The sequence below is a fragment of the Ascidiella aspersa genome, chromosome 1, assembly GCF_963924565.1.
Source record: "Ascidiella aspersa chromosome 1, kaAscAspe10.2, whole genome shotgun sequence".
Taxonomy (NCBI): domain Eukaryota; kingdom Metazoa; phylum Chordata; class Ascidiacea; order Phlebobranchia; family Ascidiidae; genus Ascidiella; species Ascidiella aspersa.
In genome coordinates this window covers 32,850,355-32,863,509 of record NC_139447.1, presented here as the reverse complement: position 1 = coordinate 32,863,509, position 13,155 = coordinate 32,850,355, and the positions used below count along the sequence as shown (strand labels likewise).

General features: G+C 35.3%; 1 protein-coding gene across 1 annotated transcript; it reads right to left on the bottom strand.

Annotated features, from left to right (window-relative positions):
• Positions 1 to 548: 548 nt before the first annotated feature.
• LOC146169843 (uncharacterized) lies at positions 549 to 4,634 on the bottom strand. Its single transcript, XM_083390956.1, has 4 exons — positions 4,515 to 4,634; positions 3,009 to 3,278; positions 1,304 to 1,496; positions 549 to 774 (listed from the first exon to the last, which is right to left on the bottom strand). The coding sequence occupies exons 1-4, from the start codon at positions 4,570 to 4,572 to the stop codon at positions 567 to 569; spliced, it is 729 nt and encodes a 242-aa protein (XP_083247082.1). The 5' UTR covers positions 4,573 to 4,634; the 3' UTR covers positions 549 to 566.
• Positions 4,635 to 13,155: the final 8,521 nt, after the last annotated feature.

Genomic DNA, 13,155 nt, shown 5'->3' with positions numbered 1-13,155 from the left:
TGTTATGTCATTGGATCTAGAATTTTTCTCTGTTAATGAATGTAAAATATTAATATTTTTATGAGTTGTAACATAAAGATCACCTTTAGCAGTTTGGAATTTTTATTTTAAGAAAATCAACATAGCCTATATATGTTTATTTTGGGCTTCTATTTTTGTGCTTACTTTGTGTACCGACTATAGCTGCAAGTTGTCATTTTGTCACAAATTAGGTTTTTGTAAATTAAAAGCATTGTGTTTCAATCATGGATAAAATGGCTATAACAATTACGTACAAACTTTCTGCGACAAACGAATTTATGAAGAGGCTAATTAACCAGTAGTTTAAACCAATGTAAAATAACTAGTTGTGATATGCGCAACCGAGCGAGCCGGGCAAATATCCATTGGACTATTTAAGGCTCTTAAAAGTATTTAAATGAATTGGGGAGTAAAAATTTAAATAAAGCAAAACTCGAAAAATTAAATTTGATAATACACTCGAACGCTAAACCCAAACCAAAGTAAATTCATAATAGCCGAGCAAATAGTCACTTTCAAAAATTAGGACAAATATAACAACATCCTTAAACAATAGTTGTGGAACTGTTCTGACAGCAAAACACGTGACCTTTTGGGTAGCAGGGGTCGAATTCATTATCCCAAGGAGGGCAGGCTCCATTGATTATACCCCATTCAGGCCTTTTCTTGAAGTCTTTCAAATGGTTGAAACACAACCGATTTGCCGCCGTTGTGTAATCATTTCCCATCTCCAACCAATTGTTTTCGTTGTCTCTTGCAAAGATATTTAGAAGTGGGTGAAATACAAGAAATGCATTAACGATTAAGCAATATAAACACATTTTTTGGGCATATGGTGAGAAAGGGTTGTACATTTGATTTATTACACTTTCAATATTTTAAAAACAACGTTTCTTCAGCTGGTAAAACGAGATTTATTCGGGCGTCCATAAAATTTTACAGTATTTACCGGAGTGTTTTTCAACCCCAAAATAGTCGCAGTTTGATTTGGTTGGCTCGCCGACTGCAGCAGTTCATATGGTAAGATTTATTAGGATTGGTTCTGTGCACAAATGCGTCCGAATTTAAGAATACTAAATCAATGTGAAGACACGGCTTCTTATATAAATTAAGTCTTATATAAATTGTCGAACTTATATTCATGCAATTTTGCGGATGTTTTCACATAATAAAAAAAATCATTTTAAAACCGTGGTCGCCAAAGCTGTGTTGGGGTCGCCGCCAAAAAGGTTATGAAACATCACTTTTCATAGACCTATATATAGGTACTAAACAAACTCACTTGATGGGAGTCCACCGGTCGCCGAACGCAGTCCCAGTTATAAGAACATGCTTATTGGGACAAATCTGGCTCGCTGTACACAGGGTGCGGTTGTGTGGCAAGCTTTCGCAGTAAGCCCGTGCGTCGCTCCATGTTATATTGTACGACAGGTAGGTGTAGAAAATGTTGTAACCTCCAGTTCTGTTGTAACTGGCTTCAAAAGAAAAGGGTTGTCAACTTAGGCTAAAATACCGTTTGAAAAACTAGCAGTTAATGCGCTATAGCCAGGGCTTTCCAATAAACTTGGCCAATACAAATTTCTCACGACGATTCACACTTACCTCTTCCGATATGTAAATGTTATAACTCTAAAAAAACATAGTCAGACAACAAAAATTGTCTGAAAAACACTGTTAAAAATGAGCTGCGATAAGTTTTATTAAATTAAAAGGGGCGCAGACCTATAAGTTTTGGAAGCCTTGTGTTAACCTGTTGGTTAAAAAAGTTCGTTTCTCAAGCCAACATGCCAGTAATTACTTAAAGTGTTTGGTTTCGCATAGGTAAAAAAAAAACTTTTTCATAACTATAGAACAGAGGCGGCCAACATATAACAGATAGTATCATATAACAAGGGCGGCAAGCAAATAAAAGACACCAAGATCCGCATTTTCGCAATATTAACCGTTGAGAAGTGATAATAACTTTTGACAAGGGACCATTAAAGTCAAGGAGGGGGTTTAAAGTAGGGTTCCTCCTTTCCCGGATTTTTTCACTCTGGGACACGGGATTAAAAAATAAAAATTCCCGGGAATCCCGACGAAAAAAATGATGTTTAAAATAACTTTATATCAGCTCTAAACGTTTAATCAAGCTCATTTATGTTCTGTAGTATTGCTTCTGCAATCTTACAAGACCTTCTCGTATTAAAGGCTGCACCCTTATTTGTTTTTATTTGAAAAAAGCGCAACCAGGGCGAATTTTTATTGGTAGAATAAATTTAATTAAATTTTTTCCGCCGGTAAACGCAAATAGAGCAACTCAGGCAACGACTTTAATATGTTTGGTAAATTTTTTTCTTTCTATTTGTCAAAAATGACGATTTTTTTTTAAAGTTTTGCTATCTTGTCAAATAACCGGGATTAAAAAAATTCCCGGGATTGGGGATCGTTAACTCGCGGGAAATCCCGGGAATTTCCCGTCGAATCATTCCCGGAGAGGAACCCTAATATAAAGTAAACCTAATGCAAAGTGTGAGTCCTTTGTAAAGAAAGCTGTAAATATCCTTGTTTTGACAATTGCTGGTAGTAAAAGTAATCAGTAAGGATGCAAGTGTAATTTGATCAATAAAACTAATCTAAAATGAATTAAAACGAAAAGGCTTATTTTTACCTAAAAAGGTTGTGTAGAACTCAGCCGCGAGTCAAATTAAATATTATTTTGTTTATTTCTCACTCAAGCACAAACGTTAGTTATAGTTTTATGTGATGTTGTACAATGACAAATTTCGAGTATTTCAACACCAATTTTGGTCAATCTGTGATAATTTAGTTAATAAATACTTTCACATTGTCAAAGCTTTTTAAATTCACTGACGTATTTTGATATAAACGTGATAGGATCTGAAGCAGAGCCGGCAATAAAACTAAATGATCAGTGGTGAAAAAGTTCTGAAAAGGTCCGGCTCAAACGCCAACAAAGCTTGACAACCTTTGTTATATACAGTTACCTGTTGAGTGATAGGCCTGCCAATCAACTTGTATCGAAGTGTAGTTCCACGCTGCAGCTACGTCGGTTCGTTTCAGCAACGCTTCGAAGGAAAGAATGTTTATGGTGTGCACTATCATCGAGAACTTGTAGGGCAGAGAACTGTCGACTCTGGCCCACACTCCAACGTGTAAAGCTGGCACTCCAAAGCATCTCTCGTACGCCACTGTAACGTTAAGCTTGAAGCTTGATGAAGCTGTGTGGATGATGGTTGAGCCTTGATATATGTTTCCTGTTCGCAAAAAGACGGAACTTTTTTAAAATGCTTTGTTCTGTGGATTTTCACTTGTTCGTAGGCCGACCCTTAGTTGTCCTAAGCCAGGGATGGCGAACCTTTTCATCGCGCGGGTCACAAACACGACCTTAATCCTTGTAAAATGCTCAAGTGGGTCATATATTTAATTATTTGCTAATTTTATGCGAAACTCTTCTGCTGCGTCGTTTTAAATGTTATTGTCTGGCTTGGTAATTCATGGTTTTTAGATCATTTCCAAATTCGGATTTCCACAAATAGTAGAAGTTAAATAGTTAACAAAGGCTGCAGCATTTTTATTGGATTACAGGAGTTCAGCAGAAAGATTTTTAGCATGGTATATTGCTTTAACCAGAGTTTTCAAAACTTTTAGTCTGCAAACTCTTCATTTTTTTAAAGGATTCCCACCCTTTACGTTTTACAGCGATAAACAAAAGCCTTTCTGCGCACATTTGTTGAAGTTAAGTAAATTTAGGCCTACTCATCACCCTAAAACATTTTTTTTATATTAATCCTTTTATAAAAAAAGATTGAAAACATTTTTGCGGGACAGCGGTTCGACATCCCTACCCTAAGGACAAACAAAATTTTGGTTCCATAAATAAATACGACTGTTAATATGAAGAAGAAACCTTAAATGTGGCACCCGTATAAACCAAATTGGTTTATCGTGATATCAATGGTGAAAGTAGGACGGAATAGTGTTCCGGTAAAAAATTTATGCAGGTAGCCGTCGTCGTATCGGTAAACAATGTTATTTTTTTCAGACAATATTTATTGTTTTACCAGGTCATCCCGCCATATTCTTGAATTTAATCAAACTAAGGTTTTGGTTGCAATCTGCATTAGAACAATAACACTACTTATACTAAGCACCTTGAAATCTAATCATAAAGTCAAGCGACTTGGGTTAAAACTTTTTCATTTTTCAATTTTTAGTCATTTATCTCTTTTTGGCAGTATTTTATTTTTCGTTTTTGTTTTTCTTGTTTAATTACTTCTTATTTCTCGATGATTTTACAACATTTTAATAATTGAACATTTTATTTTTATGTCAATAACTTGCATTGATCTTGCCTTGACTGGAAATTGACTTGCGTTGGATTGGAACTTAATATTTTGTGTAAAATACATTACTTCGAATTGAGTTGTATTATAAATTACTTGACTTAGACTTTTTTAAATGAATTGTTTACAACGCTACTATCAGCCTACCTCCAACTTGCGTTGTCATCAGAATAGCTGCGGCAATGTAAAAAAGGCTTCTTCCCATTTTGTGTTTCCAGCAAAGTTATAACGCACTGAAATAAAACCATTGGCTCAAGGTCTGCTAGACTTCAGCTTTTTTGGCAAAGCTATTACACCTTAAAACAATTTCTGTCGTTTACTGACAGGTCTGAGCTCACCTCAAAGGTACAAAGCTGCCTGGTGCACTGAGGCCCTTAAGCTTCCTGTGCGTTGTTAGTGTCAGTTAGGCTATTTATCATTCGTTCTCAACACTTAGAACGGCACTTAGAGCGGTTTTATGTGCAATTAATTGCATTAGGGCATTTTACTCGTTGCTAATATACAACCGGTAATATGATAACATTTTTGTATGCAAACAGCTCACCCATACTTTAAAAAAACAAATTTAAAAATCGTTTAAAACAATCATACATTGTAGCCTACTCCCAAAGTTGAAGAAATATTAATGCTATTATTTTTATTGTTTATACTCGAAACTAGGCCTGTTCCATACTACCCTAACACTGCTGCTAGTGCGTCATTCAGTTTGATGATTAAACTCATCTGTTTGGTTTCGATTAATCACTAATGCAGGGCAAACATGTTAAACTCATTTGCGCTAACTTTTTTTCGTGTATTTTTTCGCTCTTTATCATTCATAATAAATCTGTGGTGTCTTTGTACGTTGTTTTGAGCTGTTCTAAAATTCAACGACTAAAATTCTATTTTAAAATGATTTTATTTGATTGAGGAGGGAAAACAAAAGGTAAATGATTTTTCGCCCAGTTTTTTACCCAAGGGCTAGACTTAATTCTTTAAGATCGGAATTCAGCCTATTTTTAGGAAATAAAACAGTACCGTATTTTTTTAAATTATTCGCCTCAATTTTCTCACGGCCTCAACTCAAAATTGGATACAACAGCATCTTTAAGTATTAGTTATGGAGCTGTTTCGACAGCAAAACACGTGACCTTTTGGATAACAGGGATCGAACTCGTTGTTATAAGGAGGGCAAGCTCCATTGATTATGCCCCATGGAGGCCTTTGCTTGTAGGTTTTTAAATGATTAATGCACAGCCGTGGCGCCGCCGTTGTGTAATCATTTCCCATCTCCATCCAGTTGTCTTCGTTGTTCCTCAAAAAAATTAATAGTGATTTAAAAGCAGTCGTTGAGAAATAATTAGGCTAACATTTTAAATAAGGGGTTTCTTACTAAGGCAAATTGTGCCAACCCTTAGCATATTAGCCTAACGCGAATTTGTGGAAACCAACGCAATGCAAAAAAAGCTGTTTTTTAATGGACTGGTATAATATATTTTATTAGCAACAGTTTTAGTATATATAAGATAGACGTAGGATAAATATCAAAGCCCATACAAAAGTATATAAATACTATATTTTGCACGTTTCGGAAAGAAATATTAAATATCAACATTTGAAATTAAATCTACGGCTCACTACAACTTCCAATCTTTATTTCAAGATTGATTTAAAACGTTCAAACTTATAGCGAAGTAAGTAACTACATAGGCTACTTCTGTATAAGTTTGACATATAATATACATCTATCTATACAACCGCCAGCCATTATACTGCAAAGTATATAACACAGTAGCACAACGTCATTTAGAAAGCATAGCTTTATTTTGAATGAGTGATCTGCTTATATGATTTTGCCCTTGAGTATCGTAACATACAGCAGATTTTGCAAGATTGGACAACTAAATAATTGCAGTTTTCTTAAGAATTAGGGTAAAATACAGCCTATTCTGATTTTAAATTTAATTTATTTATGGTTTGTGGGCTCTGTTTTTTTTTTAGCTATATTGATTCTACAATATATTTAATAAATATAATTCTAGTCCAAATTATATGTTTGTTTTGTTTGTAGTTTTTATTGTAATCTAGTTTGGAAAAACTAAAATGGTCTCATTTTTACTTGAAATCTAAAATTTGATTCTAAACAATAAAGTGATATAGCCTATATCTCATACAATCTTAAAAAGCTGAAATAAATCTAGATGTCTAAATCTGAAACAAACCCATGGCTAATTATTGTGATTTTTCGGACATATAAGTATAACTGTGGTGAGTATCAGCAATTATTTACCGTCGCAACTCATAACCTACAATAGCGCTAATTTTCTGTAGAATCAAGCCATGAAATAAATCTGTAGTGTCGCAATACAAACTTTACCGACTTCCCGAAATTCGAATGCAATAAGATCCACCAGGGCTGCTGTATGGCTTTAAAACAACATTAGTCTAGCTATAACCGAAAAACGTCCGACGGACACCGTTGATTCACGAGTCCGAATCCATGCAAATAAACAGACTCCGCCGAGTCCTGAGTCCGGCTCCAACTCCAAAGCCCCCACATCTACCCATTAGTCACATACATCATGTACTTACTTAATAGGTGTCCATGCGTCACCAAAGGCTGTTCCAGTAATGTGCACAGTCCTGTTTTGACAGATCTGATCCAGAGAGCAAAGTTCGGCCGTTTTAACTTTCCGGCAGTAATCTTGTGCCCATAGCCAGGTTAAATTGGAACCCAAATAAGTGTAGAACAAGTCATACTTTTCCAGGCTTATGAACTCATCTTAAACGCAAAAAGAGTAATAAATGTCTTGTGCAAAAAACAACGGTGTTGTAAACAAATCATGAAAAGACTGAAGTCCAATTAAAGTATGTTAAAACATAGCAAGTCAAGTCCCAGTCCAAGTCATTAGGTGCCCAAGTCAAGTCATTATTAGACCAAGTCAACTACAAATCAAATTATTGGTATAAAAATATTACGTTAAACTACTAAAATTGGTAAAATCCGCTGTACTTGTATACCCAGCTAACACACAACGTTTTTTCGACTTTCGGATTTTTTTTTTAAAACTAAGTAAACGTTGTGGGAATGTGTCCGAACGAACGTTAAGAAAATACGTCGAGGCCGTGTTATCAAAACGTAATGTAAAACAGAGCACTAACGTCAAAATTAACGTTAGGAAAAACCGCAATGAGACCAAATTTCAACGTCATTTGTAACGTACAAACAACGTTGATCACAGACGTCGATCTTAACATGTTTGACATCATTTTGGACGTCACTTCGAATGTTTGTTGAACGTTATTTTTTAACGTTGCGACGAACCACAATGAAACAAATTTACAACGTCATAGGTGACATGCAAATAACGTTTATTACTGACGTAAAATCTGACATTTTTAGACCGGTTTAGACGTCTTTTACATGTTTAATTAACGCTGTATATTTAACGTTCCGTAAAACTATAACGCAACCAGCTTAGAACGTCATACGTGACGTAGAATTCACGTTCATTTCTGACGTCACAATTAACTTGTTATAGACAAATTTTAACGTAACTTCAAACGTTTGATTAACGTTCTTTCGTAACGTTGAAACAAACCAAATGCAACTTATTTTAAAACGTCATAAATCACGTACAAAAAACGTTGTTTACTGACGTCAAAACTATCGTCTTTTCAACCACTTTTGACGTCGTTTAAACGTTTTTTCAATGGTATTCTTTAAAAAAATTGTGGCGCACCACAATGTAACCTGATTATAACGTCAAAGGTGACGTACGAAGTCGTATAAAAAACGTTGTTTACCGACGTCAAAACTAACTTTCCAAGTTTTAATTTTCGTTAAATAGAAATGCTCTCTTTTAAGGAATGCGTCGGGATTATGTAGCCTATGTACAAAATATTTGTTTTTTTCTGTAATGTGTTTTGATTAACTTTTTTAGAAAATGTAAAGAAGTATACTTAGCTATGCTTACATAAAATAGAGATGTGACTTAATTTAAGATAGCATTTTAGTAAGGGTAAAATTGTCTTTACATAAAACCGCATAAAAAAGTACTTAGCGCAGCGACCGCTATAGACGCAGTTTCCTGGATAGACAAGAATGTCGCTCCCTGCTGCTTTTTTTTCGCGGTTTTCGAACGGCGCGTAAACTCGTGATTGGTCAATATGCGGATGACATCACAGTCCAGTTTGAACATTTGCTATCAGGACATTGGAATTCAAAATAAGTTTGGGCAGCTCAGCGCTAGAGTGCTTGTTAGATATTTAGGTTGTTTTCCTTAAACCATGAAGATTAGGGTTACATAAAAAGATGCTTTGTTATCAAATATATTTTCAGGTTAAATAGTCTAAGCTGTATTTGTAGTTTTATTTATAACTTTTATGGTAGGAAAAAAAATAATTTACTGAATAAATGACTTTAAAGCCTCCACTAATTTTCGTCTAACATAGAAAAACAAGCTCTATTACCTCTGTGGGCAATTGCAGGCACTGGTCTAGAATCCTACCACAGTGCACAATATTTGGGTTAGGGTGCGGGTTAGCATTTTGGATTAGGGTGGGTCAAGTATTAAATAATAGATATAATAATACTTGACCCACCCTCACCCAAACGCTAACTCGCACCCTAACCCAAATATTGTGCGTTGATTTAATCATTGTGGTAGGATTCTGGACCAGCGCCCAATTGTATTCTACGGCGAGTGAACACCCAAATTTTTTAGACAATTTTAATGCAAATCTTGATCTTTGTATCATGCCAGCGTAAATACCTTGGTGTGCATAAAACCCCAAATGAACACTTGAAAATTCATTACTGAAGATCTCGACTAAAGGCTTGATTAAAAGTTCAAGGTGGGATTTGAAGAAGGGTACACGTTAAAGATATTCCTCATGAACTTGGCTGCTCATCAATATTTACAGGTAAATTAGTGATTAATATTTTCAAGATTTTCGTTAATTATTATATTTATTTGACTCTTACTGTTTTGTTTTATGCTTGCAATTGCCCTAGATGCTAACAACAAAGACTTTAAAATGTATCCTGGCTGCGTTTAAATTTCTTTATTTGGGCAGCAATTTTTTTCAAAACCTACCAGTGATAGTTATACAATGTCACCAGAATTTTAATTTTATATATTTCTGACCAGTCTGCATTCTGTGGACCAGAAGCTACACGGCACAAAACGCTATCACACAATAAGTAAAGGCAAAATAAACATAATATGACAGAATTATTGGGAAAAAGTTATACCATGGACTAGTATATTTTTTTAATATAAAAACAAACTTTAAAAAATGTAAAAAATACTAATATTCATTATTAAATGTTATTATTGGCAAAAAAATGAGATAAAATTCTTGATACTTAATTTTACCAAACAAATTCAGGTTGCACAAGAAAATACATTAACAGTGATATAAAATTTCTGTGCTTGGCTAAATTAGTAAATGGCACATCTAAATTTTGAAACTATGGTTGAATTGTGTTAGGATTCCAAACGTCTGGATCATAATATTACCAATAGTGAGAACAATTAATCACAAAACACTTTGCTGGCATAATAAAAAAATCAAAAACATGAAATAACTATCAGGTTGTTTTAATTTTTTTGTTTAAGGCAACTAGTTGGGCATTTATTGTACCATGTAGAAGCATGTGCATCATTGCAATTAGTTTTTTTGGCTTTGCTCATTTTGATTTGGTTTCATAAGGTAAATGAAGTTAAAAGTTATGTTTGTAGTCATTAATCACATATCCCAGTTAATGCAGCTTAAACAGATGAAAGTTGGATGGGGTTTTTCTTAGCTTGACAAACACATGAGCCATTTTTATAAGGTATATATTCCCCTGTTAGACCCTACAGCCCTAGCAATCACTTCCCTATTCCCTAATTTTTATATTATTTGCCAACAGCTCTCTCGATGTATCACACACGCATTCAGATTCGGATTAAACTGCTGGATTTTCGTTTTACACCGCTGGATTTGTATTGTTCTTATTTTTTCAATACGTTGTTGTTGTTAACGTTACTTTCCTGTTTTAATGTGCATTGTTTTACACATAGTCTGTGAAACGCGAAACCTTTTACATTTTGTCTTTTAGACAGTGTTAGTGTAATAGAGCAATTTAAGTAACACTATAAAATTCGTGTGTTTTGCAGGTCCACAGACCAATTTTCTCAGTTTTCTTGTCTTTTTTACAGTTCTTTATTGTCAACATTTTTATACTGCCGTGTTTGTTTTACTTCAATACTATATTATTTCTATATTTTCCTGGATGGTAATTGTTTAGAAGATTTAGTAAGAATTTGCAAGTGTAAATAATTACAGTCAGATATGTCACAACAAGTATAAGTGTTTTAAAAGTTCAAAAAAATCGTTATTATGTTTCTTTTTTGCGCATTATACCGTAGTTGCGAACGTAATTTGTAACTTCATTGCAAACGTAATTTGTAGGGCATGGAGTCCAAACTATTACGCAAACATAACAATGTGAACGCTTTCAATAACCTAGTTTTACAACGTAGTTTCCAACGTCGCATGAACTTTGTCCGGATCACACATTTTTACGTAAAAATAACGTCTGTGATAAACTTATAAATAACATCGCTGAACATCGTAATTTGCAACGTCCAATCTACGTCGTCTGGAATAGACACTTCTACGTAAAAACAACGTTCATGATAAACGTATAAATAACGTAGTTGCACAATGTCGCATCTAGGTCGTAAAGAGTCGACGCTTTTACGTGAAAATAACGTTCATGATAAACGTCTAAATAACGTAGTTGCACAACGTCGCATCTACATCGTTTGGTGTCGACGCTTTTACGTGAAAATAACGTTCATGATAAACGTATAAATAACGTCGCTGAACATCGTAATTTGAAACGTCTGATCTACGTCGTCTGGAATAGACACTTCTACGTAAAAACAACGTTCATGATAAACGTATAAATAACGTAGTTGCACAACGTCGCATCTAGGTCGTAAAGTGTCGACGCTTTTACGTAGAAATAACGTTGGCTGCAACGTCTTATCGACCAAACTTAAACCAAAAATCTACGTCGCTGCGACGTCAAATTGTTAGCTGGGTATAAACTAAACTTTATTAAGTACAACTACACTTACGGCTTGGATGGTAGGCCTGCCAGTCGACTTGTATCGAAGTATAGTTCCACGCAGCAGCTACATCGGTTCGTTTCAACAGCGCTTCGAAGGAAAGGATGTTTATGGTGTGCACTATCATCGAGAACTTGTGGGGCAGAGAACTGTTGACCCTGGCCCACACTCCAACGTGTAAAGCTGGCACTCCAAAACATCTCTTATACGCAACTGTAACGTTTAGTTGTGGGCTTGATGAAGCTGTGTGGATGACGGTAGTGCCCTTTGCGATTGTTCCTTTGTAAAAATTCAACATTTTTGCAGATTTTATTACACCGACAGCCTTCAATATACTAACTTAGTGTTTATCAACGGTCACCCTCCCCCAAAAACGATAACCTGCGGTGAGGTTCGAACTCACGACCTCGCCTTAACCGGGACCGCCGCTCTGCCGACTGAGTTAAACACACTTAGAAATTGGAGCTATTTAGTCAAGAAACAAGCAAGATACCATTGCCTGCTGCATTCTATTAGTACAAACAACTTCATATTATAGAGGATCTAGAGTTGGCTGCGGTCAAGTCAAGTCAAGTGAAGATACATACACATGCGCGTACAACCACTGTAATACAGCCAACTTGAATTCGCTTTTTGATCAACGATTACGCTAATTATGCGACAACATATTATGACCTATGTTAACTTACCGTGACTTCCGTTTAGCATGCAAGCGAAAAACAATCCGATTAACAGCATCTTTGACGTTTAGCTGGTAATTGCAGTACAAATTATAGCTGCTAAATGTCATTGATCGGGCTTCAAAAATTTCAATAAGGTTTAGCACGAGGTAGCCTACTGTTATGCAACTTAAATATAATATGTTTTCCTTTATTCAATCATTCTACAGTATTTTATCCAGATTTAAACTTCGAGTTTCACTTTCTAACATTCTAAACCTTGGTATTGTTTATATGGGCCCTTGCAGTTTATTTCTGTGTGTTGCAAACAGCATCCTTTGCGTAAGTTAGGATAAGTGCGCTGTGTAATGTTGCGTTGCCATTTCCACTGATGCACTTCCTCCTAAACTATCACAAAACGCTGTCACGCGATTCAGCAAATATAAAGCTCGAATATACGAGCCAGAAAGCATCCACTTTACAGGGTAATGCCAGATTTACAATTGAAATACTGACATTAGTGTTTCGACGAAAGTTCTCAAAATGTGCGTCACGACGACCCTGCTGCTTCGTTTCAATGTTTTCGGTTTTTTTCTAATGTGTGATAATAATAAAATGTTTGCAGAACATAGGATTATAATATATGCATTCGACGTTTGTTGCGCAAAAAAACGGCATCAATTAATTGGGATTTAAAAAAGGGGTGTTAAATTGGTTTGTTACAGTTTAATTTTCTAAGCTTAGTGGCTACGTACGTTACAAGTCAGTAACCGTTTCCAAGTGCGTCTCAAAAAAGATTTTCTGAATATCACTGGTTTGAAACGGTAGTCTTGTTCTACCTGCGCTGGGCTGAAATAAAAGCAGTTATTGAAGAAGACTCGAGGATCAGCTAACTGAGTTCAGCGCCAACATGTTATATAATTGAGTTTTTTTTTTATGGTTAGGCGAAAGTTTTTTAAACCGTTTCTCTGAACTGAAACATTTCTACGAACGTAAAATTGAATTTGCTTCACCAGCCAACAT

Excerpts from the sequence above, each read along its gene's own strand:
- LOC146169843 (XM_083390956.1), bottom strand. The coding sequence starts at position 4,572 with ATGGGAAGAAGCCTTTTTTACATTGCCGCAGCTATTCTGATGACAACG. Across the intron at positions 1,497-3,008 it reads GCAGGCCTATCACTCAACAG|CCAGTTACAACAGAACTGGA; the intron begins GTAACTGTATAT and ends TTTCTTTTGAAG. Across the intron at positions 775-1,303 it reads GACCGGTGGACTCCCATCAA|AGACAACGAAAACAATTGGT; the intron begins GTGAGTTTGTTT and ends TATCTTTGCAAG.